The sequence below is a fragment of the Bactrocera tryoni genome, chromosome 4 (genome assembly GCF_016617805.1).
Source record: "Bactrocera tryoni isolate S06 chromosome 4, CSIRO_BtryS06_freeze2, whole genome shotgun sequence".
NCBI lineage: Eukaryota > Metazoa > Arthropoda > Insecta > Diptera > Tephritidae > Bactrocera > Bactrocera tryoni.
The window spans coordinates 15177398-15203854 of NC_052502.1; the positions used below are offsets into that span (position 1 = coordinate 15177398).

Consider the following 26457-nt stretch of genomic DNA (forward strand, 5'->3'; position numbering starts at 1 on the left):
AGCCCGCGCATAGGCAATCAAAAACAAATATTTATATTCGTATTTATATATAAACATAATTTATCTTAATACGTTTGTATGCTGGGTATATATGTTGTTGTTTTTGAATGTTTTGTTTTGCATTCATTTAATTGGATTTCGGAGTTTATTAAAGTTCAATGAACGCGGAAGAACACAAGTTTGTGCTTAATTTTATATATATTTTTTTGTTTTTTAGCAAAAAAAACAACAAAAAGAAAACAATGCGTATCTGTGCTATGGCAACTCTGTTCTAAATTAATTCGCAATCAAGTGGCTAGTAAGTAGCCTATCAATATCAAGATGAAAAGTTATAAAGATATCAGCGCAATTGAGGGAAATTACTACATACTATTGCCAGCATGGACAGCCACAACGACGATATCTTACGCCCACTTGCCGAGGACGAATTCAAGGAATTACTGCAATTATATCGTGAAAAATATGGCGAGCAAAACTTCCACTACCTGTTGATGTACAATCAAAATAAATGGAATGAGCAACTGAAGAATTTGAATTGTAAGGTGAAAACTGGTGAGGCAGACGAATGGCTGTCTTTCCGGAAAGACTTTTATACCCACCGAAATGGTGATTTTAGGAAATATGGCACTTATGTGAGTCTGCACTATGATATTGTGAGTATGAGCATATGTATTCAAATATTTTTTAGTAAATTTATAGTAAATTAGCAACTTTTTCGCAGATGCAAAGTGTCTCATTTCATTCGTGGGAGCCAAGCCAGACGGAAATATTGAAATGCTTGCGTGAAACTAAATTGATCAAGTGGCGTGAGGGGCCGTTATTAACAAATGTTGACCTTGAATTCTGTGACGAGGTGAAAAAGATAGCCTTAAGTAACGGCGCTAGTGTGCAACGCGCACGATTATGTATATTTTTAATATTGGAGCATGAAAAGGCCGCCATTTCTGCTTTAGAGAGGTGGGTAAAATTCTTTTTACATAAAATATGCTTATAAAATTTTCTGTCGCATAAGCTTAAAAGACGGTTACACTGTTAAAAACCTGAACGCCAATAATGCGTCGCTCGTGCATGAGGTGTGGCCCAATAAGAAGGAAGGCTCATTGGCGTATGTGAGCGGTCTAATCGCCTTAAATCAGACAGCGGGCATTTATAGAGATAGTGACGGTGAATTGGTCGCATGGGCTTTTCAAAATGATTTTTCTGGTCTAGGGTGAGCTTGCTTTTATATGTTTATATACATATGTATTCATTAATAATAATTATTTTTTATTATTCAGCATACTACAAGTTCTGCCAACGGAACAAAGAAAGGGTTTTGGCGCCTTCTTGGCAGCATATTTATGCAAACAAGTGACGACTGTGGAGAAAGTGGATTTATCAGCTTGGATTGTGAGTGAAAATTTCAAATCTAAAGCGCTGTTGGAGAAACTCGGTTTTGAGGCAGTGGCTAAGGCAGAGTGGATACAATTGAACAAAGCTTAGATAATCAAAATTGTGAAGAAGGAGATGAGATAAAAGTATGTGTATGCAGCATAATAGAAAAAAATTAATTTTTTTGGCCATTAATTAATATTAAAAAAATTGATTATATAACGAAGCATTTTTTAACTTCCATGTTAAATTTTACACTGATTAATACAAATTAAAATTATTGTTATTTAATGTTATGATAGGCGTTTTTGCAAATTGTATTTAATAATATGTATTTTGAACAACAAACTTTTTCGAAAATTTCGTATTTAACCTTACATTTTTTGGAATAGCATTTTTGCAGTTTGTTGCATAATATTTGTATTATTTAATCACTGCAACTTGTACTTTTGTAATATTGCAAAATTCTATAGAATACTAAGAAAGTATTATTGTAAATCACAATGCATACCAAAGAAATAGAGAAATATTATACATCTTCTAATAGAGTATCTGAAAAAATGAGAATAAATAAAAAATGAAATAAATAAAACTCATGATTTTGTATACATTTTTTACCTCATAATTGCGTCACTTAGTTTTATTGCTTGATTTTGTTTTCACATACAATTTGCTAACGAAAAATAATGTTAGTATAAATTCATACAAATTAACCCTGTTTTACAGACATATGTTTTTTATTTATTTACATGCTACAAATCTCGCTGGGAAAAGTTATTATTTACATACATATAATTAGTTATTATTGCATTACTATTACATACGCATACCATGTCTTTACTTCTGTGTCTCGACTTTACTTTCCTGGAGTAAGTTGTAAAAAAATACTATATTTACACAGCTGAACAATTTGGTTTGTATTCTTCTCTTTTATAATATGCGTCAACAAAAAATATTATCTAACTAACTACGCTTCACCTAACGGTATTATCACTTATATCTACTAAACAAATATATATCTTCATAAATTAAACAAAAAGTAAACGTGTCGCCGTACTACCATTTGGAAATATATTGCCATTCGTTAGTAAACTATTTGTTGGTACCGTATTAGTATTTGTGAACGGTTTTTCACCACGTTTGTTAGCGAAACCATTTAGGTTACTTGTCGTTGCACCCTGATAATAAGGGTCAAAATTTCTGTTGAGTGGTTCGTATTTAATACGATGATTTTGGGTTAGAGGTAATACCGTCTCAGACTTCCGTGTTATTTGTTTGGCCTGCAAGTAATTTAATGTAAAATAAAGTGTGCAAAAATGCAAATAAACATTTTAATGAAGCAATTACCCGATTATAACATAATACGCCGCATATTGCCAAAGTCATGCCCACGCAGTTTAACCACGTTACGGGATTCCCTAAAATGAATAGCGACACAGCTATCACGAAAATGCGCTTTGACGCGCTCGCAACCGCATAAGTCAATGGCGAAACTAGTGAAAGCACATTAAAGGCTATAACATTTTGTAACCAATTCAAAACACCATCAGTGAATAGCAAAGCAATCACGCGATAATCGAAGCTGGTCTAAAATTCAAAAATTGCATACTTTTTTGTAAATTTTGTAAACAAATGATATTTTATAAATTACTCACAATAGCAGGATGTTGTATGACTTTAAAGCTGTCCACAAATACCCAAATTGGTAAGAACATAATCAACGCCAATTTGCCCAACAACTGTAGAAGACGCAGATGATGCATTCCGGTATCCTTAAGTACCTGTAAGATGTGTGAGTATACATATATTCAATTTTAACCAAAATTTTAAAATAAATACCTTTTTAGAGAAAATGTTCTGTAATGAAAAACCCATCGTCGATATGAGCGCACTTATTAAACCAACCATGTCGAATGAAATCTCGGTTAAGGTAGCTATTGCAACACCTGTTATAATTGGCACCAAGCTGAGGTAAACGAGAGTAGGTTGCTTTTCACGAAACAGCAAACGTGTCAAGATTACAGTAAACAGCGGCATTGTCGCTTTGACTGCAAAAAATATATTTTAATACAATAACATGTGGCGCTTAATAATAATTTTATTATGTGTATGTAAAATAAATTTGGACAAGTTATACAACTGTCATGACTTTTTAGAGAAGTAAACACTTTTTGGAAATAAATTCGTATTTTAATTATAACAATTTTTTTTTCGAATGCAGAGTATAAACTGGCGCCAAGTTTGAGTTTTAGCAAAAAAAAAATACTTGCCAGATACATTTACAAAATTAAAATTTCTTTAGGTAGGTACTTCACATTTAAAATTTATCATTTAAAATCACTTAACATGCGAACTATGTACATATATTTTTAGTAAACATTAAGATAAAAAAACAACAACTTATACTTTTTTGTACACGCTTACCACGTCAAAGATAATAGGTAAACGTGTCAATAAATGATATCTTGCAACACATTTTTGCATGCTTAGATGCTGCATGCGCTATTTCCATTTATTTACTTACCCGTGTGAGCATAGGAAACTGGCACTTTCCATAGAGAAATGTGTGATGTGACCGATGCAAGAAACTTTCCCAATGCTAGTGGAATAATCAAACGCCAATAATATCCTCTAGAAATATTTTGATACTTTCGTATACGCCATAGATTGAAGAAAGGTCCACTATACAAGGCTATACTACACAGTTGCACCATTGTCACCGTCATAGGAAATGGGAACTCGTTTAACACCATTTTTCCGATGACGTTGTTGCTTGAGGAGATCACATACCACAGTACGCATAGCGTTAAAACAGCCAGGACATGTCTGGTGGACTCAGTTTGTAATCGGTTCCGCATCTTTGTCCACTAAGCTACGTAATCACTCACACGTCGTATCAAGTGCAGCCTTCTACAGCTGTTTATTTTAATAAAAATTTCTACAATTTTTACCACATCCCTTTAAATTAAGGGAAAATACGTACGGGAACTACAACAAACCGACTTTTTGGCAGATTGTTTTACTTATTACGTTGAAAAAAAAGAGAAGAGAGACATTGCAAAATATCTGACATAGGGTTACCAGGCCTTGTTGTTGGCGCTATTTCCGTGTATAAAATTAAATAGCGGTATATGCAATATTTTAACATGAACTGTTGCATATCCTGTCAATTTAAGTTGCTTCCGGAACTCCCTGGTCTAACATGAAATTTGCATAATGGAATGTTTCACAGCATTTTCAACTTATTTTACGGAAATTTGTAACAGTGAGATATACACACTTTTCCACAAGAAACCATTGACTTCTGTCAAGTATAATCCCTCAATTATATTAAGTTTTTCGATAGAAATTTAATCTGGCAATTATTTTAGAGTATTTGTCACATTGATTGTCAAACACAATTTGCTAACTACACGTTGATTTCCAAATAGCTTCCAAGTTTTTGCGGACTTATAAAATTAAAAAAAAGTTATCATAAACACGTGAAATATATATTAAATTTAAAACATTGAAAATCAAAAATTGAAATTATTGCAAAACTACAGCTGACAGGACCAGTGTTGATGTAAACAAACAAGACTACGGTGAATGAGAAGAAGAAGCAGTAATAAAACGTGTGTCCATTTTTGCGTCTGTGTGTCGGAATTTTTGTGATTAGGCGCGTTGCTCTAAAGAAACTAAAGAAAAACATTTCGCATACATTTAATAAAGGAAAATTCGATAGTGCATGTAAAATATTGGTTTATTTGAAATAATAAGAGGCTACGCAATACTTCTTGTTTATACTTGACGCGTTCTTTATATGGAACTAAAATTGTGTTCTATCTTATAAATACTGGAGGATAAAAAATGTATTGTTAGAATTTCTTTACATCTTGTTCAACGTACGTTTTGTATACTCCAAAAGCCAACGGATTTGATGTTGATATAACAACAGCGACAAAAGAATCTTAAGACTTGTTATTTTTTATTAAGCGAAAATGGTAAGTATGCCCTTAAATTGGAAGACCTTTTATTTTAATTTTACCAAAATTGTAAGCTAAAAATAATTTAGCCCTACATATAACAATAGGCTGACGTATCGTAGAAATACCATAAATGGTTATAAACTTGGGTAATAGTGAAAAGGGCAGCGCCTTTTTTATATCTCTTAAAGAGCTCCTTTTCTTCTCAAGCCGGTAAAAAAATATTGCTGGTATGGGATTCATAGATTACTGCCATAATTTGCTAGTGCATTGAACCACTGTACATGTTTTTATTCTTTATTACGAACCGGTTTCCTTAGCTTTAGCAATTGTATTCGATGGTCATAAACTGTAACAATGACTATATATATTTGTACGCAAATCAGAAGCAAGATCACTCTTGCATATCAAAGTTATTACATACCTTCTTAAGATATGTAATACCATATAAGTTTGTAAACAAATCTGCTTGAAGTAGTTTAAAAACATCAGGGAATACATGTTGAAATATTGGGCAATTCTCTTTACCATTGCTTCTAATTATCAATATTTAAACAATTACAAGTCTTAAAACTTATATTTTTAAAAATATGCTAAACATAATAATAAAAATTAAAGTTTTTGCGGAAGGATTCAGCACCTCAAAGCTTTGTGATTTACCAATAATATAAGTTGATTTGTTATCTAAATATTATATCTAATTAATAACAATTTCATGCTCATCAATAATTTTACAAATTTAATTGTGGTGACTTCAACAGCTGCAACAAATTATAAATTTTGACTATTGGGTATAAAAGTATGTCACAACAAACGTACATACATATGTGGTATCAATATTGTTGACACCCACATCATCAACACTTGCGCTTATTTGGTGTACTTAAGAAACCGGAAATCAATTTCATTAATATTGCATTGATTTTGCTTGCAGGGCGCAGTCTGTTAGATCACCGCCTCGAGACCACACGCTTATCTTTAAGATTCTATAAATTTAACAAAATTCGAATTTATCAATTTTGTCCTAATTATGTGATAACTGTGTTAATTTACATATTTTATAAAAAGTTTAAACATACATACATATTAGTTATACTAATTAGTGAGCTTTTTTACGCTTTACTCATCTCTCTTATACACATACGTACAACCAACTGTAGAGCTCTCCAATTGTTACACGTCGTGGTGCGCAAAAAGCTAAAATACAAACTCGCGCAATGGTCAAATCAGCAGTAGCAGCCAGCAAGCCGAGCGCAGCGCTACTAGAAGCTAAACGCAAGGCGAAATTACTCAAAATGCAGGAACAAACTCAACAAGATCAAGTTGTAAAGGATATCTTCCAAAATGTAAGCATCTATTTGCTTTAAGAACACATGAGCTGACATGCCACGATTTATCGAAATTTTTTTGGTTTTTTTTTTCAGGCGGTCAATGCAAAAACAATAATACAAAAGCCTACTGGTATTGTTTATGATGAATCGATGTCGCAGCATCGTTGCCTCTGGGACGAAAATCATCCAGAGAGACCGGAACGCTTTACTCGTGTGCTGGAGAGGTGAGTGCATTTGAAAATGCTCATATATTATATTGTTTGTTTACGCTTTTAATTATTAATGGAGATTGCAGAGCATGTATTTGTAACGTCGTATTATATGCATTTAGTTGCAGTGGTGCGTGTAATCTCGTCTCAAATCTTATCTTCATATTTTTTTATTGCAATTGCTTTTAATTGCGCAGATAAATTTATACATATTTTAAATTAAAAACAACTTTGGTAACACAGATAGATTGTTAGAATACAAAATAGGCAATACAATAATAAAAAATAACAGCAATAAATCATTACAACTAACATAACGTTATTATGATCTATAAAGTAAGCAATAAACTTACTATACAACAACAATATATCATAATAACTAACATAACGTGACTATAACCTATAAATTATCTGTTTTCACCACAGTCGGGCCTTATTCGTATGCCTGCCTGTATATCTATGCGAACTAGTTTTTGAGATTTTGATCTGAAACCTTATTTATCGGAATTGACGATATCGGACTATCGTACCATATAACTGTCATATAAACTGATCGATAAAAATCAAATTCTAGTATAGAAAACTTTTTTATTTGACGAGTTATTTTCACGAAATTTGGCATAGATTATTGTCTAAGATAAAGGTGCAATCTGCAAAGAAATTGCTCAAGTCGGATCACGCTACCATATAAACTGAAAGCTCAAACTTAAGTTTAATATCTTTTTATACCCTATTAAGCTAAAAGAAATCCAACTGTGAGGGGCATTATAGCTTCAGTGTAGTCGAAGTTAAATATATTTTCTTGTTTTAACACTAATTATATATTTTTCTATTTTTAATGCCACAAAATCCAGATGTAAAGAACTGCAACTCATTGAACAATGTCAACGTATACCATCACGTCGTGCGACAAAGGATGAAGTGCTCTTGCTGCACAGCGCCGAGCATTATGAGCTACTACAACAAACATCTGGTGTGCAAGATGAAGAGGGAATGGAAGATCTAAGCTCAAAATTCGATTCAATTTACCTACATCCGGTTGGTATTATTGCAAGCTAATTGTTTTTTCTGCATTGCATAAATAAATTTGCCTCAATCTTACTGTAGTCCACATTTGAATTGTCGCTACTGGCCACCGGCTCGACCATTGACTTAATTGAGAACATAACTGCCGGCAATGTACAGAATGGCATGGCGATCATACGGCCACCGGGTCATCATGCGATGAAGGCGGAATTCAATGGGTACTTTACAATTGTCTTACACTTTTGTATTTGTAGTTTCGTTTGTATGCAACGCTTGTGAATGTATGTGTATGTGTGTATTCCTCAGTTACTGTTTCTTCAACAATGTGGCCATTGCAGCACAATACGCTTTGGACATTTTGAAGTTAAGCAAAATAATGATCGTCGATTGGGACATACACCACGGACAAGGCACACAGCGTTTCTTCTACAACGATCCAAGGTGGGTGCCTACAATTTTTGTATTTTTAAATTCTTTATAATATTTTATTTACTTATATTGTAGGGTGCTTTATTTCTCCATACATCGTTTTGAGCACGGCACATTCTGGCCAAATCTGCAGGAATCCGATTTTGATGCCATCGGCTGTGGCAATGGTTTGGGTTATAATTTCAATGTACCGTTAAATAAAACCAAAATGGGTAATGGCGATTATCTGGCCATATTCCAACAGTTAGTTATACCCGTGGCCGTTGAGTACCAACCAGAATTGATAATCATATCGGCCGGTTATGATGCAGCTTTAGGTTGTCCGGAGGGTGAAATGGAGGTCACACCCGCCTTCTATCCACATTTACTAAGTTCACTCATGAAATTGGCACAATCACGCATTGCCGTCGTACTGGAAGGCGGCTACTGCCTTGACTCCCTCTCCGAGGGTGCAGCACTCACATTGCGCACGCTGTTGGGCGGCACTTGCCCCACACTGGTGGAGAAAATCGAGCCACCAAGTGACGTACTACAAGATACAATATTCAATTGCATTTATGCACATCGCCAATATTGGCGTTGCCTACAAGTCCAGCCGATGTATACGATGGAGGAGCTGAATAACGTGAATCCACAACCGAAATTGCACAAAGTCAGTCGCCTGTTCATTGGCGGCCAACCACTGCCCGAACGCTTCCCCACCAGAGACACGGCACCGGTCACGTTACCCGAAGTGGTGGCGCAGAACACGAAGCGCTTGCAATTTCTTAAGCAGGGTAATTACTCTACTTTTAATTAATTTTTAATTAGTGTGAAATATATATCCAATATATCTTTGCTTAGAAACCAAATTGTTGGCACCAAAAGTGCGCGTTTGCTATGTTTACGATGAACTGATGCTGCAGCACAGCAATACCTTTGAAGAGGGTCATCCCGAGCAGCCGGAGCGCATAAGACGCATCTACGAAATGCACGTCGACTACAAGCTCACCGAACGCATGAAGCAGCTGCCGATACGCATCGCCACCACGGATGAGATTTGTTTGGCGCACACACGCGCGCACGTCAACTTCATACGACGCATTAGCGATAAGGATGAGCTGCAGGGCATGGGTGAGAAATATAATTCGGTCTACTTTCATCCGAAGACTTTCGATTGCGCCACGCTGGCCGCCGGCTCTGTGCTGCAGGTGGTCGACAAAGTGCTGAGTGGCGAGGCGCGCAGCGGTGTGTGCATTGTGCGTCCACCCGGTCACCATGCAGAGCCTGACATACCACATGGCTTTTGTATATTCAATAATGTGGCCATCGCGGCGCAGTATGCCATACGCGATCACGGACTTAAGCGGTAATTTTCGTAATATGTTTATGTGGCAACTTTTTTTATTGAATTTTCAATTTTAGCGTTCTAATTATTGACTGGGATGTGCATCATGGCAACGGCACTCAGCACATCTTCGAATCGAATCCGAATGTGCTCTACATAAGCATACATCGCTATGATAATGGCACTTTCTTCCCGAAGAGTAAAGATGCCGACCACGATGTGGTGGGCAAAGGTGCCGGTGTGGGTTTCAATGTCAATATACCGTGGAATAAGGTGAGCCAGACATTGTTGTTAATTAACACGCAAATATTTATATTTAAAATTTCTTGAAAACTTAACCTCAATTAACCACACAGAAAGGCATGGGCGATATGGAGTATGTAATGGCCTTCCAACAGCTCGTTATGCCCATAGCTTATGAATTCGATCCGGAATTAGTACTCGTCTCGGCTGGTTTTGATGCCGCCATCGGCGATCCACTTGGCGGCTGTAAAGTAACACCCGAAGCTTATGGTCTGTTCACACATTGGCTCTCAGCACTCGCTGGTGGACGCCTGATTTTGTGTTTGGAAGGCGGCTACAATGTGCACTCCATTTCCTATGCGATGACCATGTGCACAAAATCACTGCTGGGCGATCCAATACCAGCCATACAGCTTAACGGCAATGCGGCACGTGGTCTGAGCGCTGCATACACAAGTTGCATTGAGACGATACAGAATTGTTTGAATGTGCAGCAACGCTATTGGAAGAGTTTGGTCTTCAACAAGCGGCTGCCACAATTCGCTGGCGAAAATAACAATGAGGATTTTCTTTCTGCTACTTTGAAAAATTTAGATATCACAACGGATGAGGCGAAAGGCGTCGTTGGCTGTGAAAATGTCGCTGACACGGAGGTGGCGTTGGAACCGAGCGGCAGTAAGCCGAAGGTAAAAGTTAAAACCCTAACCGAATTTCTCACCGAAAACCTAGAGGTAATTTAACATTTACGCAATTTTGTGTGCGAGACCATTAACTAACCTCTATGTTTTTGTTCTTACTTTTCATGACTGCACACAAACAAAAACAAACATTAACTATTTGAACAAAAAAAAAAAATGCGAATTGAAAAAAATGCGAAAATCAAATGCATCGTCAGGCTTTGCAAAATAACGAAATGTTCGCCGTTGTTCCATTAAAGACATGTCCTCATTTAAAACAGTTGCGTCCTGAGGAGGCGCCGAAAAGTAAGCAGCGTGTCTTTTGTTTTGTTTGAAAACACATTAATTCAATGTCGTGTTCTAGACTTTGTAGGTTTGTTTCCAATTGTTACACTTTTAATTCTTCATTCTTGTTATTGTTGCTTTATTTTCGTTTTCTGCTGTTTATACATGTTTCAAATTGTCGCTTCTCCTTCTTTCGCTTTTCGTTTGTGCGTGTGTGTGTGTGCGTGCGCGGGTGCCATCAAATATTGTTTTTGTTTGTATAAAATATGTTTGGAAAACTTTTTATTGCCTCATTTTCATATATAGTATATCCTTCTATATATTATTATACATACCTACATATAAGCATACATACATATGTATTTATCATATACATCTCTGTCGCCATGCATGTTGCGAATTGCTATAAATATTTTAAATTATAATTTGCATGTTTTAAAAAATAACGGTTTCTACATACATACATACATACATATGTATGTATACACCTCAATGTTTTTGGTGGCTTAGCCATTTGTAAAGAGAGAGAGGGAGATATGTTATTCGTTACACATTTTTTTTAAATCTATAATTTCTTAGATCTTATTGCATTGCTGCATGTACATATATGTATGTATTTAATGCCATAAATAATTATATGAAAAAAATATTTAGTACATTGTAATCATATTTCAACGCTTTTTCAGTATTATAATATATTTATGTTTTTTATTGCTTTTATTTAATTTTTGCTAATTAAAATTAAAATAAAATTAAATTAAATTTTCTTTTTTCGAAAAGTAATAATTTTAAAACTTTTAGAAAAAAGAAAATTGAAACTCGAACTAATTTTAAAATTTTTCGAAAAAAGTAAATTGAATTTCGAACTTTTCAAAATTTCAATTTTATTCGAACTCTTTTTTTTCTAATTCGAATTCAATTTTCTTTTTTCAAACAGTAATAATTTTAAAACTTTTCGAAAAAAGAAAATTGAAATTCGCGCATTTTTTGAAAAATATAAAAAAAAATAAAAGTATAAAACCCACAATAGTTCTAATATAATAAACATTTTTCTAATTAATTACTTTCCCTCTGTCAGCGTTTTATAAATTTTTAAAGTCATATGTCTTATCTTATCTCTTAGGTTTATAATATATTTTTGTACTTTAACTAAATTTTGCTAATACTAGAATTATGTTTCGAAAAAAAAAATTCAAAACCCAAACTTAATGCTTGAAAAAATTTTCATGCCATAATTTTTCCAATTAATTACTTTTTTTCGAAAAATCGAACTTATTGCTTTTTTTTAATAAATTTTCAAACAAATATGATAGATAATCATAAAATTTTTCAATATAATCATTTTAAATTTTTTTTAATTACATTTATTTTATTTTTAAACCAAAAGCCTGTTTTACAAAAAAAAATTCCGTTAAAGGTTTCATGAAATTTATTAAAACTTAAAATAATCAAATTATTTTTTTTAATACAATAATAATTTTTCCAATTAATTACTTTGCCTCTATCAGCGTATTTAAAGTCCTATTATCGAAAATAACGGTTTTCCTAATAAAAAATTGAATTTAATATTTTCCTGAAATCCATTAAAACCCCAAACTTTATTTTCGAAAACACGTCGTAGTATTATAACTTAAATATTTTCTAATATAATAATCATTTTTTTAATTATAATATTATACAATTACTGAAATTAATTTATTTTAAATTTTCAAATTTTTTGACTCTTACCTTTATTTTATTTTCGAAAATAAAAATTTAAAGTTAATGTTTTCATAAAATTTATTAAGAACTAAAGAATTGGATTATAATAAGTTACATCTTTATTTTCGAAGAAATCGAAGTTTGGAAATAAAATTATAGTAAGTTAAATTCTTATTTTCGAAAAAATCGAAGTTTCGAAATAAAATTACAGTAAGTTAAATCCTCATTTTCGAAAAAATCGAAATTTCGAAATAAAATTATAGTAATAGTTTTTAATAAAACAAAATCGAAAGTACGTTTAAGTTTATTATTTATCGAAAAAAGAATTCGAACTTAACTTTGCTTCTGCTAGCCTTTTTCAAATTCGTATTATCGAAAAACAACGGTTTCCAATTTTTGTTTTTATTATTTTCATGAAATTTATTAAAATCTAAAAAATCATATGATAATCTGTAGGTTTTTGGTAAAAAACGTTTAAATTTATTACTTTTCGAAAAAAAATTTAGATTTTCGCAAAAAAATTTCATACAAATAGGATAATTTTAAGAATCTAAAAAAATCAGATTATAATCTGTAGAGCCTTTTTTTTAATAAAAAACTATCGGATTTTCAAAAATAATTATGAGAAAACAGAAATTTAGAGTACTTTTAAACTTATTAATTTTCGAAAAAAAAAAATTTGATACAAACACAATAAAGAATCTAATAAAATCAGATGATAATTTGTAGAGTCTACATATATTTTCGATAAGAAATGATCGGAATTTCGAAAACAGAAGTTGAGCGAACTTTTAAATTTATTACTTTTTGAAAAAGAAAATACAAATTTTCGAAACAACTTTTCATACGGTTTCCAAAAAACTTATAATTTATTTTAATTAAATTCATTAAATAAAATTCTAATCGTTTGAATTTTTATTTACGAAAAAATAATCGAAATCAAATTTTAGAATTGTTTTTAAGTTAAGATAATATATTTGGTTTTTGACATTTTGTCGTATTTTTCTGAAAAGTTTGGTTTTTTATTTTCGAAAAAAGAATTGAAATTTCGAAATTAAACTTTAGGAATATATATTTTTTAACTTAAGATAATTTTTTAAGTTTTTGGCATTTTGTGCTATTTTCTGAAATTTTTTTTTGCTTTCAAAAAAAGAATCGAAATCGCGGTATTAAATTTTAAGAAAATATTTTTTTATTAAGACGATTTATTTGGTTTTTAGCATTTTGTGCTATTTTTCTGGAAATTTGTTTTTTTTTTGTTTTTTTGGAAAAAAGAATCGAAATTTCAAAATTTAATTTTATGAAAATATTTGTTTTATAAGAAAATTTATTTGGTTTTGGCATTTTGTGCTATTTGTCTGAAAAATTTGCTTTTTTATTTTCGAAAAAAATTTCGAATTTTCGAATTTTTGGCATTTTCTCCTATTTTTCTGAAAAGTTCGCTCAATTTGCGATAAAGTCGTTTTTCACATTCAGAACAAAAATTTCGCTATTTTGCTTATTTAAATATTTTTTTCTTTTGGCAAATATTGAGTACACTGCACTTTTGTCAGGCACGATATTTTATGCTTTTTGAACTTTATCTCCTTTTATGAATTTCGCTGTACTTAATTTTCGCTCACAAAATGTAAAAAAAAATATAAATAATAATTTATTTCATTTTATTTTTCCTTCGCATAACGCAGCCATAGACAGCAATGCACCTTGCGAGCAGTGCTCATCAACCGCCGAAAACTGGATATGTCTGAGCTGTTACAAAGTACTCTGCGGTCGTTACGTCATGGAACATATGCTCTTCCATAGCATAGAGCAATCACATCCCTTGGCGCTTAGCTTCAGCGATTTGTCCGTTTGGTGTTATCCATGTGAGGCGTATATAGATAACAGTAAATTGCATGCATACAAAAATCGACTACATCGTCATAAATTCGGTGAAGACATGGTGTGGTCATACCCGGACCGGCAAAACGCAAACGGCGATGACAGCGACAACGATGACTGTAATGCCGACGATGCGCATGTGTTTAGCATACAACTTGAACCGAGCAACTGACAATATCTGTTATTACTGCTGACGACAGTACAAAATTATTTGTGTACATCATTTCCACCGCTTAGACATGTTTTCCATTTTTTCGCCCAGTACCTTTGGCCGTTGATTTATCGCCTATATATTAAATTGTTGTATTACTTTATATCGAGTTGATGATTTATCTATTAGTACTATATACTATATACGATACTTATATACATACATACATACATGTATGCCAATCTAGTTACAATATGTATACTACATACATTGCTGACTTGCGACGACGTCTATATATTTCTATTAGAAGCACAATATTTTCTCACACAGACTAACCAAAGACTTGAAAGCAAAAACAAAAAAAATTACAAAAGTACATTAAATCACTTATACCGCGTGTCTGGTCCACATAAAATACACATGTCTGGTCCACATAAATACATATGTGTCGTAAAAAGAAATCGCCTTGCATTTTTATGTTGAAAATTTATTGTTCTTCAACTTAATGCAAAATACCGAGTTTGCTCGCTGGCCGATTTTATTGTTAATCAAGACGAATATATTACTTATTTTCGAAGCTATAGCTGCTGTTAAGAGATTGTAAGAAAACTCAATACTACTATATGGTAATATTTAATTTTTATTTTAATAACATAACTATAAATTAATATATTTATACATACAGATTTGTTCGAGGGAAATTATTAAGTTACATACATACACATGTATGAATATGTGTAGCTTAACTTTAGAAGCAATTCAAATTATGACTGTTTTTACAAAAGGTAAAAGAAAGCAATTATTGCAAAAAAAAATTAACAAAATGAAAATATTTAATAAAATGACAAAGCAAACATGTTTTTAGTTTGATCAAAAGAAAAAAAAACTGTTCACACCGAAGCTAAAGGGTGATGCATTTCGAAGTGCCCTATGCTTTTGGAGAAAAAACACAGACACTTCAAATTTAATGTGGAATATTTATTATCACTAGGAAGAACATTCTTTGGCATTTATTTTTTTAAGGATTATCTCTTTCTAACGTTGCCCGCGGCTACGTCTCAGTTGGTCCATCCGTTGAGTTCAGTTTTCGATGACTCGTTCGAGCATTTCGACTGTTTGACGAATGACACGCGTGATGTTTTGTTCTGAGGCCTGAATCGAAGCGGGATTTTTCGCATAAACTTTAGACTTTACATATTCCCACAGGAAAAAGCCTAACGGTGTGATATCAAAGGATGTTTGTGGCCAATCGACCGGCTCTAAACGTGAAATTATCTGATCACTGAAGTGTTCTGTCAATAAATCCATTGTTTGATACGATGTGTGGGAAATGGCCCAGTCTTGTTGGAATCAAATGTCGCCGAGAGCACGAGCTTCAATTTCAAGCATCAAATAATCGGTTATCACGGCCCGATAACTGTCGCCATTAATGCGTACTTCTCACCGGTATCATTTTTGAAGAAATATGGACCGATGATTCCATCCGGTTTAGATAGAAAACGTCGGAACTTCTTGGAACTTTTCAAAATTTTAGAGCGAAGCGATGTCGCTTGGGAAGTTCGAGCGGCTTCAGTTCTTGCACAAGCTGTATTGTGTTCGCTTTCAAAAAAAGATCTCGACGTAAAATGCGCCAAGTTGTTCCATACGTAAGTCCGAGTTGCTGCGAATGGCGCCGAATCGACTCTCCACGGTCTTCGTGTACAGTCTCAGCTACAGTGGCTATATTTTCTTCACTGGTGCTGGACCTTTTGTATAGCCTGAAAGAAAAGGATCTTTCTCTTAACTCTGAGTTGTTGTTGTGGTTATCTAATCGCCGCTTGGATGCTAAGATTCAGGTTGGTGGTCATCGAAGTCATCTAATGGTAGGCCCAGGAAACGTGCTGTTTCGACGGTGTCGGACCATAGGGAGGAGAGGGGTGTTAGATGAGTGCTGATGCTGGAAATGCCGAGAGGTGGTTAGAGTCATGTGGGGACTCATTGCACGCTGGACATATGTATATTTAGTCACATGCCGAGCCCCTCGAGCACTTCATCAATAATGGGTAGTGTGTACTCCAGTGTGAATGGCGGTCAGTGCGTGTCAAAAGTTAATTGCGTCCGAAGTCTGATTGGTGTATTATTCGATGTTGTCGTCGTAGTCAAGTAAAGATCTGTTGGTTTTCCTAGAAGGCAGGTCCGCCTTAAGCAGACGACTACAAGGACGGTATCATCCCAGCAGATTCCGCTTAGAGAGGAGTTAAATTTGTTCCTTGGCCTGAAGCCTGCGATGATCACCGTGCAAATGTACAACCGGAGACATCAAGAGGCATGCTGTAATAGTCGATAGTGCAGTATCTTGGCGCGTCTGAAGCTTCGTGGTCTAAGAAGCAAAGGCTGTCGAATGTAACACTTAAAAACCTAGGGTTTTTGCCGGACGGAATTTTAACTTCATCGACTGTAATGTCAAAATCCAGTCTGTACTCCTTCACAGTTTGTGAATGTGGTCGCTGTGAATTCAGTAGGGGAGATTGCCAGGCTCATTTCAGAGAAGAAGCGAGTAAGGTTGGAGAAATAGCCGCTTGTATGGCAATTAATTGCTAGGCCAAATTTTGTCAATTAAATGAAAGGATTTGATTTTGAGCGAACAGTTTGTGTGGCAGCTATAAACCATACTGCAATGATAAATTTCCAAGTTGTTTCTTTTACTGCTTTTTAGTCCAGTCATTTAAGCTTAAATTAGATAAGAGTCTTGGAATTCGATATACCCATTTATATGTCTGTAAATACTTGTATATTGACATTAAATGATTAAAAATAAAAAACATATTTTTAGCCAAATAACCAATAACAATCGAAATTATATCGTATTAACTCCAGCTTATACTGCTTCGTAATAACTCATATAAACAACTTTTTTTCTTCAAAAATTATTTTCGTTCTAATATAAAATAACAACACCGTTATTTTTACTAACAACTGTTTTATTTAAAAATATTATTTATTTTTATTATTTTTCTGCTTTTTACTCAATGGTGGTCCTTTTTGTTTCGATTGATTTTTCTTTGTTTGTGATTGTGCTTTTTTATCAACATTTCCCTTTCGTTTCCTTGATTTTTCTTGCACTTGACTGCTGCTCGGTTCAGATGAATCTGTGTCATCGTCACTGCTTTCTTGCTCTGGTTCGTCTTGTGCATCCTCCTCATATTCAATCGTCACAACACCACGTTCTGGCGGCTTCACAGTTTTCTTTGCTACAATATTCACTTGTTGTTTGTCTTCTTTTGTGTCGTTATTCTTTAAAACAAAAGCGCCACCGAATTGTGTTAGGTCTAAAATGCTAAGGCAGGTCGGACGACATCCGATGTTGGTTGTGCACATTAGTTTCAAATTTTTTTTGCTTATATTCACTTGCCAAGCTTTCATTTCGCCGGAACTGAAAAATATTAAAAAAAATTAGTTTTGCTTAAGTGTTTTTTAATCTTTTTGTTCACAAACCTCGATATTGTTATTAATGTGTCTTTATGCAAAGCCATAACTTTAACTCTTGTGTCGTGCGCTTCCGTAAAATGTTCCTATCAAAATAAATTTAATATGTGTTAATACAAAACTAACTTCACATATTGATTTATTAATGCATTACCTTTTCATCTTCTTCCCCTTCTTCTTCTGTCACTTCAAGCCACAATATTTTACCACTCTCCAAGCCAACCAGACACAATTCATCAGCCACCCAGCAAACACATATAGGCTTTTCTTTTGTTTTTCGACTCACCAAGGCATCTGCTGATTTGATAGACCAAATTTCTGCAGCGCGAAAACCACATAATGTGAAATAATCACCAGTTGGCGACCACGTCAGACAATCTGGTTGCGTGCCCAACGTACTGCGACTCTTTAAATTTGTTCGGTACGCTACACGCCCCTTTACCAGATTCCATGTGCATAATACACGATCTGCACCGAGTGACAGTGCTAGCTTGCCACTCGGATGACAGCTAATTTGATTGACTGCTAAACCCTTGTGTGCCTTCCAATTACCCTCTGTGGCCCAGGTGTTTTGACGTGTCGCAATCATACGTCCATCGTCGCCGCCTGATAGCAAATGTGAGTTGTCCGGTGTAAAAGCCAATGCGTTGATGGTACCCTCATGCGACAAAATAATCTGCGAGATTTAATAAACATGAACAATAAATGACCCTACTGCTTACACTTAAAACTTACATTTGTTTGTTTTCTCGAACGCATGTCATAAAAGAAGATACGATCATCTGTGGCGCCAGTAGCCACGAAATTTCCATGCACTGCTAGGCATTTGAGTGGACCCGCATGTGATTTATCCGCAAAGGATTGCACAAAACTTGCATTTTCATTTATTATGAGTTTATAACCGAGGAGGAATTCCTCATAAGTTCCGATAATTACTTCCATAGCCCGTATGTTTATGTTTTAATGTTTCCTACACACCGGTTGACAATTTTTCAGCACGTGGGGAATAAAATGAGAAGCGAAACATTCTGAAGCAGACACAAGTATTTCGATATTTCTAAAAGATATATCGATTATCGATAAAATTTGATAGTAAATGCCTTGATTTGAATGAATTTCTGATACAGATATTTTTCCCAGTTAAGCAATTTGATCTTCAAAAGCGACTAAGAACCTTTAGAATGATCTAATTTCATCAAATGTAGGAGATATCCATGATGTCTTTTGAGATGATTACTAACTCAGCTATCTCGCGCAGATTCAATTGGTGGACTACCTACCTACCTACCTGGAGATCGCAGAACTAGGACCCATTATCTTCCGTGGTAGTCGTTTTGTGGACAATTTGGCATGTTTCATCAAAACCACGTTGAGACCACGTCGAAACTAGTTGAACAAATTTTTGATATTGATCTACTCTAATTAATAAAAAAGGGAAACTTTCTAGTGAGTCTTAAGTTGTATTCTTATGATAAATATTCCTGGACAGGTATGACATATAATCGAAAATTATAAACAAAATAAAATATTCGACAAAGAGATAATATGAACAGCATAAATGCTGTTATGAGGATTTGAGAAGTTCGGTGTCTATTGTGGAATGAGTCTATTAAGTATGTCCTGGAAAACCTCGAACGAACCAGATGGTCATCCTATTTTTTCTGAAGCGTAGAACTTATACAAAGTTGCGTCATCTCACATGAGGTATGTGCCATCTCATGTGATTCTTTCATTGGCTAATTCGCGTAGTATCGACCTTCTCCATGTTAATATTGGTCGGCCGCGATTTTAGAAGATGTCAAGCGGGCTTTTGCTCTAACCAGCAAGTCCATTAACCTTCAAGTAACAATCCACATCTATAACACGAATATTCGGTCTCACCGTTTTAGGTTATGCAAGCAAGCAATAACTACACTCTCAGTAGGTAGGTAACTCGGTTAATATCACCTGGGTACCCACTTACATATAATTAGAAGAAAACGAAAAGTCGGACAAGTTGTCCCGCTTTGGGCAGATGGGAGCACAATTCCCCTAAGCTGCTCTAGTCCATTCAGCTCATCATCAGTGTTGATGGTGGACAGACTAAAAAAGCTGATACTTTTAGGCAAAAGGGAGCTTTCACATAATTGGTTTAGGCAGATTGCAGAGCATGCGCCAGAGCGCTACGGACGCTGGAACATTACCTTTGCGAATGCTCAGCCTTCAGCCGGATGATACGGGATATATCCCACGGCTCTCAGTGCTCCAACTCAAGAGACATTGGCGGAAAAAATTAAGTATTTTACCAAATTCACCGAGTTTCTAGATAAGTCTTAATTTGCTTGCCGCCAGGGAGTACAATGAGTCTAATAATAGTTCCCATTTTCTCAGTTAGAAATCTAATTTAGTATCCCGCGAAAAATATTTTGAAATAAATTTTGAACTTTGAGTAGATACCGAATTCGCAAATAGTTGAGGTAGATTTAAGTGTAAATACATGTCATTTTGCTCTAGCATGTCCTAAACAGGAGTCTTTACATGATCTAGAAGCTAAGGCGGTCCACTGACTGTCCGCGTGGGACTGGCGACTATTAAGGATAGCTTTTCCGAACTCCCGAGGATTTGGCTTGCCTCGACATTTTAGCCTAGTCTTATCAGAAATAGTGCAATAATACTTAGGTTGAACTGATATTATAGACTTAAAATGAGAGTTCTGTTAATGAAAAGGCCTTTGAACGTCAAGCGACAAATGTCACCAGTCAATGAGTTTGATAGGTGCTAAACTGGCAGTAGCAAAACCTACAAGGTCTGACTGGAAACTTAAATCTGGTAGGACAGAGAGTTAGCCCTTGGTGTTCGCTTCAATCTGCTCTTTGGACGTGACACTTTGGGGAGATTCGTGGTGATTGTGGTTTAAACCTAAAGGCAGGTAGAATTGAAAATTTAGTTCAGTGTAGAGTCGCACCGCGGCCGGGTGGCGGACCAACAGCACGGTCGAGGTTTTAGTTCGGCCTCGAACCCGACCAAGGTGGAAAAGGTGTCCCTTGCACTCGACCAATTGGAACCAAAAAATATATGCAAAAAGCTTTTATTATTTTAAAGGTCTTTTGCAATTGAAAATAGTCATAAATGTCGTTAAATTATAATTTAATTCAGTTCTTTATATGCTTTCACTGTTTTTATGTCTCAATGCTATGAGCACTTATCTAACCTATTTAACAGCAGGTGGCGGATAGGCATTGCGGAAATCGGGTTCCGCATGTAACTAGAGGCCTTTTACAAGCCGATAAGGGCATGAAATTGCTTTAGTTTCAAATAAAGTATTTAAAAATACAAAGGTTTCAATTACTCAAACTTAATTTCTTCAGTTCAATTTGAACTGCCAACGGCTGCATAACGGAAAAGTTATGAAACTGCATTTTTTAATAACAATTTTGGGTAAGGAATGCAATTAATATTATAGGACAAATAAAGTTAAAAAAATTAAAGAAATGAAAATATTAAAAATAAAATAAATAAAAATATTGAAAATGAAATAAATAAAAATATTAAAAATAAAATAATATAATTAAATAAAAATTATTTGTTTATATCCCGACAAGTACTAGCCTTCTGCCGCGCCGAAGTTGCGCCCGACGAGGAGGATTATGGCCGTACATGGATGTGGATGCCCGATGGTGATGGCAAACCGCATGTTGCCTATCTAACCGAGCCACCCGTGGATAGTCAGCAAGACGATGTGCCGGAATTCGTGCATGTGGAGCTCTTTGATAGGTAATGTTGCATTTCACCAGTTTTTTTTTGCATTCTTAATTAGGAATAAATATACTCATTTGCAGCGCAAATACCGCTAATCCAACAACAATACAAATATCCGTTGCCAATCATACTGTCAGTGAAGGTCGGAAGAGTAGACAGAAGCGCGATACTTGGGAAGAGATGGCCGATAAATTCAACGCCGATCTGGATACGAAAATTTTGGTACACGGTTGGAAGTCGAGCACGACCAGTGACTCAATACAATCTATACGTGGTGCATACACTATGCGCGGGAATTTGAATATTTTCGGTAAGAACCAATGTGAAAACATTAAATAATAAGGTAGTTGCTGGGGTTCGACCAGTTTTTCGATAGCGAGGCCATCAATAACTCGGAACTATACACACTATTATTGGTCGGAGCATAAAAAATTAAGGCCCCGGATGGACAACCAGTCCCAATAGACCAGTCCAATTGTTTCGATAGAATCCAACAGAGTTCAACACTTATCGCAGAGAGGTATCTTTAGGTCGAAGCGTAAGAAATGAAGGTCCCGGATGGACAACCAGTCCCAATAGACCAGTCCAATTGTTTCGACAGAAACCAACAGAGTTAAAGTCTTATCGCAGGGAGGTATCTTTAGGTCAAAGAATAAAAAATTAGGGTCCCGGATGAACAATCAGTCTAAATTGATCAGTCCAATTGCTTCGACAGAAACCAACAGAGTTCAAGACTTATCGCAGAGAGGTATCTTTAGATCAAAGAATAAAAAATGACCATTTTCTTAATAGAAAAGGCACTCCTGCCTAGTTGGTTTATGCTTTCAGGAATGGAATACGTACTAAGTCCAGATGAAGGGTAGAAAAAGGTAGAAGTGGTAACTAACTGATGTATTTGATTTATACAAGACTTTTCGTGGCAATATACAAATGATATACTTTTAATAATCCTAATTTGTTTGTTCTTCCTTAGCAATCAACTGGCGCGATCAAGCGGACAATATTTACTATCTGAAACCCGCACGTTACACCGTGCAAGTGGGCCGAGCTGTTGCTAAGCTTATTGATCTACTTGTTGAGGAAAAGGATGCTGACTCCAAGCGTATACATCTAATCGGTCATAGCTTAGGGGCGCATATAATGGGCTATGCGGGGTCCTACACCAAATATCGTGTTGGCAGAATCACAGGTGTGGCACTGATCCCAGCCAATTCCCCAATAATACTACACAGACTTCATTTATTTATAATAACAAACTAGGTCTCGATCCTGCCAGACCGGCTTTTGAGAACTGCAGCGGACCGGAGCATCATTTAGACCCATCAGATGCAGATTTCGTTGATGTCATACATAGTTGTGGTGGCGTTTTGGGGTTTCGTGAACCAATTGGCTGTGTGGATTTTTATCCGAATGGCGGCGGCGCACCGCAACCGGGCTGCACAGAGATTTCACAAATCTTTAGTGCGTACAAAGCAGTTTTCCTTTATCTAACATTATTTTAGGCTTTATATATTTTCTCTTTCGCCCACCCTTAGCCGGCTGTAGCCACGGTCGTTCCTATGAGTACTTTGCGGAATCCATACATAGTGAGAAAGGTTTCTATGCTGCTCCCTGTTCATCGTTGAAAGAGTTAATCGGTCGTAATTGCACGGGTACAAAGATCTTAATGGGTGATCCGGTGCCGTTGAGTGCGCGTGGCATTTACTATTTGAAGACTGGTAGTAAACCAGGCTTCGCTTTGGGTTTGGACTAATGCCAATAAATTTTGGAGCAGATCCGTAATTATCTGCTATGAAAGCAGTGTTCATGTATAGGGTAGGGAGAGTTATATGTATCAATATGTCTATAAATATGTGCTTAACTATGAACAAATATAATAAATGGAACTGTCAAGTACCTTACACAACAGTTAGTTTGAGTGCAAGGCCTTCGAACCTTTTGATATGAAATTTTCTTTTCCTCCCATAGATCGATCTCAAAAGCTTGTATCGACTTTATGAGTCAATAGAATTTTAAATGTAATTAGAGCTAACCTTCGAAAGGCACGATTTATTTAGTATTTATGTACGTGTGATACTCGGTACGTAAGGTATGGATATTATTTTGAAAATAATGAAAAATTAATCAAATCAGCATCGTTAGTTGATGAATAACTTTTTAAATCCATGACTTAGAGAGGAACAACAGCAAACTGTTATATGTATATGTATGTATATATGTATATGCGAGGTTTGTTCAAAAAGTATCGCGAATTTCGTATTTTTAAGAAAGTGTTATTTGGGACATTTGAAAGACGAAATTGCGGAAAATCGAACTTTTTTGAAGGAAGAAGAGCTTCGATTAGGCATCTACCTATGCTCAAGAACTAGTTCCTGGCGACTTTTGCAGATTCTCAAACCTTGAAGAAATTGTAGAAAGTATTGAGTATGGCAACAATGAAGAGATAATCGCCTATACTGGAACCTATTTTGAAAAAAATGCTATAAAAATTTTAAAATCGATATCATCACTATATCCCCTCGATAGTAAATATTTGGGAAAGCAAAATGGATTTTATAAGCGGGGTGGGGTATAACTTTAAAAGGCTGGGTGGTCATAATGACCAAACTTTGATCTTGACCTTCAATTGACCTAATACGTAAAGTAATAAGGCCCTGCATATTAGATATTAAGCTTGTCATGAAGTTTGTAACACGCAGCAGCAAATGTCGAGGACCCTGAGAGCTGAATGCATTTAGCCATGTCCGCCTGTCCTATTGGCTGTAAACATGTATGCAAACTAGTCCTTCAGTTTTGAGATATCGACCTGAAATTTAACACACGTCCTTTTCTCCCCAAGAAGCTGCACATTCGTTATTGCCCAAGGCGACAATGCAATCTCCGATTGTGTTTGTGAAGGGTATTAAAACTTCGGTTCAACCGTTTGTTGTTTCGACTTTTTCAAATATTCGCATATGAGTCAAGCTAAAGCTTTCTTCTGCTGATGCAGATGTGTTATGGTTGAGCAGTCGAACTAAAAAGACTCCAGCTCTCGTTTGTCTATAAAAGTTACCGTCAGTCAGGCAATGAGCTGCAGTTGAACCGCGTAGCTCACGAAGGAAGTTAGTGTAGTTAAGTGAAGAAAAACTTTAAAATCAGACTCCACTTTCCCAAAAAAAAAAAACACTCAACAAGGAGGATATGGACGCTGTAATGACTGAGGAGGCTTGTTGCAGTCACAAACCGACATCGGATCAATTAAAAATCTTGCTAAAAGCTATAAATAAAGTACATAAAGTGCATAAATTGCTAATCGAAGCTATTATCCGATTGGAGGTGTCGAGCAAATCTAGTTCTAGCTCAAGTTTTACTGACACGGATGGCGAAGAAGTTATCAATATGACCGACGAAGTGGTTAAACCTTCAAAGGACCAACATGTAAGCAAAGATCATCGTGCTCGATGTAGTCGACGTGGACGTGATCGTTCACCAACACAATTTCACGATAATTTAATGTCGCTTAATGAAAAACTTGAAGTGTTGAAAATCTCCGATTCAACCCCTCACAATTCACATAGTCAGCACCAGCAGCACCACCGACACATGAAAACACATAGACATAAAACACCAGAAATAGTTGAAAGAGAAAAGAGAGTGGCAATTTGATTAGGCTGAATGACTTATACATATGTATATGAAAACTTTATATTACAGAGGGTATGCAGTTAATAGCGGAGAACACATAGACGGATCCGACATTAAGAGGGAGAAGTGTGGTGGTGTGTCTATATTATATACATTTATTTTAATCAATATCTATGTATATTAAATTTGAATTTCATACAAAAAAAAGGAAAAAAATATATTACACTTACATATAGCACACTTATAATATCTTGATCTGCATAAGTACATATGTATATGAAGCACCAAATTATAAACATTTATAATATTTTTAAATCAATAAAAAAACGAAAATTTGTATAAATGACGATTTATTACTAAACATAGTAATTCGTCTTCGAATCGGCTCATTAATTTGGCGTAGTAGAGCTTTCTGGCCGTTTTGACCATCTTCACGTAATCAATGTAGATCCTAGTTTGCGACTTCCAGAAAACGATAACCATCATGCATTCGTCCGATGAAACAGTCTTCAGCTTGTTCGGGGCAGTTTTGCCCGTGTAATGCGACTTTTCACTGCAACCTGGTATGTATCAGTGAATCCATGTTTCAGCGTCCGTCGTGTAACAATCTCCCGAAAGTCTTTCGGCAGTATACCAATCTCATGTGGATGTTTCAACTCTTCAGGCTGATTTTTATTATTGAACATTTTTATTTACATATTGTTTATTAGATTTTTATAGATAATTCGGATATCACAGTAAATTCACAACAGGTAAGTGGACAAGTTTGTGGACCAATTTAGTCAATTTGACATGTCTAAATTTAGGTTCAAATGGGAAAACTTTTTTTTTTTACTTCTTACCGGCAACTCTTTCCTTGGTGTTGCCCATAATGTTCTCAGTAACCATTCGGGTCAGCATTTTTTTGTCTTTCCCTCTACTATCAGTTTCTTAGGCAAAGTTCGGGTGCAACTTTTGGAAGAACCTCGCAATTTGAAAGGCTTGACAAAAATGTTGTTGTTTAAATTATGAATCGATAACGACGGACCGAAATC

General features: G+C 35.2%; 6 protein-coding genes across 10 annotated transcripts; 4 read left to right on the forward strand and 2 right to left on the reverse strand.

The window, feature by feature from the left end:
- The first annotated feature begins 295 nt into the window (after positions 1 to 295).
- LOC120775054 lies at positions 296 to 1891 on the forward strand. Its single transcript, XM_040105034.1, has 4 exons — positions 296 to 653; positions 722 to 957; positions 1013 to 1210; positions 1278 to 1891. Exons 1-4 carry the CDS (start codon positions 381 to 383, stop codon positions 1480 to 1482), a joined length of 912 nt encoding a protein of 303 aa, XP_039960968.1. The 5' UTR covers positions 296 to 380; the 3' UTR covers positions 1483 to 1891.
- Positions 1892 to 1970: 79 nt separating this feature from the next.
- LOC120775052 (solute carrier family 35 member E1 homolog) lies at positions 1971 to 4401 on the reverse strand. Its single transcript, XM_040105033.1, has 5 exons — positions 3896 to 4401; positions 3211 to 3419; positions 3027 to 3152; positions 2719 to 2958; positions 1971 to 2651 (listed from the first exon to the last, which is right to left on the reverse strand). The coding sequence occupies exons 1-5, from the start codon at positions 4227 to 4229 to the stop codon at positions 2400 to 2402; spliced, it is 1161 nt and encodes a 386-aa protein (XP_039960967.1). The 5' UTR covers positions 4230 to 4401; the 3' UTR covers positions 1971 to 2399.
- Positions 4402 to 4921: 520 nt separating this feature from the next.
- On the forward strand, positions 4922 to 15145 carry LOC120774158 (histone deacetylase 6). Of its 3 annotated transcripts, none has more exons than XM_040103569.1 (12): positions 4922 to 5354; positions 6497 to 6682; positions 6761 to 6891; positions 7731 to 7914; positions 7984 to 8120; positions 8209 to 8343; positions 8407 to 9107; positions 9175 to 9679; positions 9736 to 9931; positions 10015 to 10632; positions 10797 to 10951; positions 14250 to 14337. In XM_040103569.1, exons 1-11 carry the CDS (start codon positions 5352 to 5354, stop codon positions 10911 to 10913), a joined length of 2913 nt encoding a protein of 970 aa, XP_039959503.1. In that variant the 5' UTR covers positions 4922 to 5351; the 3' UTR covers positions 10914 to 10951; positions 14250 to 14337. The 3 variants fall into 3 exon arrangements, with proteins under 3 accessions (XP_039959503.1, XP_039959504.1, XP_039959502.1); XM_040103568.1 differs by having other exon boundaries at positions 4925 to 5354; positions 10797 to 10884; positions 14250 to 15145; XM_040103570.1 differs by lacking the exon at positions 10797 to 10951 and having other exon boundaries at positions 10015 to 10587; positions 14250 to 14335.
- Positions 15146 to 17535: 2390 nt separating this feature from the next.
- Positions 17536 to 19071, reverse strand: LOC120774412 (p21-activated protein kinase-interacting protein 1-like). The gene is made up of 4 exons (XM_040104037.1): positions 18797 to 19071; positions 18216 to 18737; positions 18071 to 18147; positions 17536 to 18008 (listed from the first exon to the last, which is right to left on the reverse strand). Exons 1-4 carry the CDS (start codon positions 19001 to 19003, stop codon positions 17570 to 17572), a joined length of 1245 nt encoding a protein of 414 aa, XP_039959971.1. The 5' UTR covers positions 19004 to 19071; the 3' UTR covers positions 17536 to 17569.
- A 2373-nt stretch (positions 19072 to 21444) lies between these two features.
- LOC120775167 (lipase member H-like) lies at positions 21445 to 23702 on the forward strand. Its single transcript, XM_040105218.1, has 6 exons — positions 21445 to 21478; positions 21643 to 21814; positions 21880 to 22109; positions 22773 to 22988; positions 23060 to 23260; positions 23335 to 23702. The coding sequence occupies exons 1-6, from the start codon at positions 21448 to 21450 to the stop codon at positions 23550 to 23552; spliced, it is 1068 nt and encodes a 355-aa protein (XP_039961152.1). The 5' UTR covers positions 21445 to 21447; the 3' UTR covers positions 23553 to 23702.
- Positions 23703 to 24896: 1194 nt separating this feature from the next.
- Positions 24897 to 25592, forward strand: LOC120775409. 3 transcript variants are annotated; one of them, XM_040105575.1, is made up of 3 exons: positions 24897 to 25352; positions 25392 to 25460; positions 25495 to 25592. In XM_040105575.1, exons 1-2 carry the CDS (start codon positions 24980 to 24982, stop codon positions 25442 to 25444), a joined length of 426 nt encoding a protein of 141 aa, XP_039961509.1. In that variant the 5' UTR covers positions 24897 to 24979; the 3' UTR covers positions 25445 to 25460; positions 25495 to 25592. The 3 variants fall into 3 exon arrangements, with proteins under 3 accessions (XP_039961509.1, XP_039961511.1, XP_039961508.1); XM_040105577.1 differs by lacking the exon at positions 25392 to 25460 and having other exon boundaries at positions 24897 to 25216; positions 25493 to 25592; XM_040105574.1 differs by having other exon boundaries at positions 24898 to 25460.
- Positions 25593 to 26457: the final 865 nt, after the last annotated feature.

What these genes read in the sequence shown, in the direction of transcription:
- LOC120775052 (XM_040105033.1), bottom strand. Translation starts at nt 4,229, where the DNA reads ATGCGGAACCGATTACAAACTGAGTCCACCAGACATGTCCTGGCTGTT. An exon ending in TCATACAACATCCTGCTATT is followed by an intron (nt 2,959 to 3,026) that starts GTGAGTAATTTA and finishes TTTGAATTTTAG; the next exon opens with ACCAGCTTCGATTATCGCGT. An exon ending in GCGTATTATGTTATAATCGG is followed by an intron (nt 2,652 to 2,718) that starts GTAATTGCTTCA and finishes AATTACTTGCAG; the next exon opens with GCCAAACAAATAACACGGAA.
- LOC120774158 (XM_040103568.1), top strand. An exon ending in TTCTCACCGAAAACCTAGAG is followed by an intron (nt 10,633 to 10,796) that starts GTAATTTAACAT and finishes ATGCATCGTCAG; the next exon opens with GCTTTGCAAAATAACGAAAT. An exon ending in TCCTGAGGAGGCGCCGAAAA is followed by an intron (nt 10,885 to 14,249) that starts GTAAGCAGCGTG and finishes CGCATAACGCAG; the next exon opens with CCATAGACAGCAATGCACCT.
- LOC120775409 (XM_040105574.1), top strand. Translation starts at nt 24,980, where the DNA reads ATGGACGCTGTAATGACTGAGGAGGCTTGTTGCAGTCACAAACCGACA.
- LOC120775054 (XM_040105034.1), top strand. Translation starts at nt 381, where the DNA reads ATGGACAGCCACAACGACGATATCTTACGCCCACTTGCCGAGGACGAA. An exon ending in GCCATTTCTGCTTTAGAGAG is followed by an intron (nt 958 to 1,012) that starts GTGGGTAAAATT and finishes CTGTCGCATAAG; the next exon opens with CTTAAAAGACGGTTACACTG. An exon ending in AATGATTTTTCTGGTCTAGG is followed by an intron (nt 1,211 to 1,277) that starts GTGAGCTTGCTT and finishes TTTATTATTCAG; the next exon opens with CATACTACAAGTTCTGCCAA.
- LOC120774412 (XM_040104037.1), bottom strand. Translation starts at nt 19,003, where the DNA reads ATGGAAGTAATTATCGGAACTTATGAGGAATTCCTCCTCGGTTATAAA. An exon ending in GTTCGAGAAAACAAACAAAT is followed by an intron (nt 18,738 to 18,796) that starts GTAAGTTTTAAG and finishes TAAATCTCGCAG; the next exon opens with ATTATTTTGTCGCATGAGGG. An exon ending in ACATTAATAACAATATCGAG is followed by an intron (nt 18,009 to 18,070) that starts GTTTGTGAACAA and finishes AATATTTTTCAG; the next exon opens with TTCCGGCGAAATGAAAGCTT.
- LOC120775167 (XM_040105218.1), top strand. Translation starts at nt 21,448, where the DNA reads ATGAAACTGCATTTTTTAATAACAATTTTGG. An exon ending in CATGTGGAGCTCTTTGATAG is followed by an intron (nt 21,815 to 21,879) that starts GTAATGTTGCAT and finishes ACTCATTTGCAG; the next exon opens with CGCAAATACCGCTAATCCAA. An exon ending in TCGTGTTGGCAGAATCACAG is followed by an intron (nt 22,989 to 23,059) that starts GTGTGGCACTGA and finishes ATAACAAACTAG; the next exon opens with GTCTCGATCCTGCCAGACCG.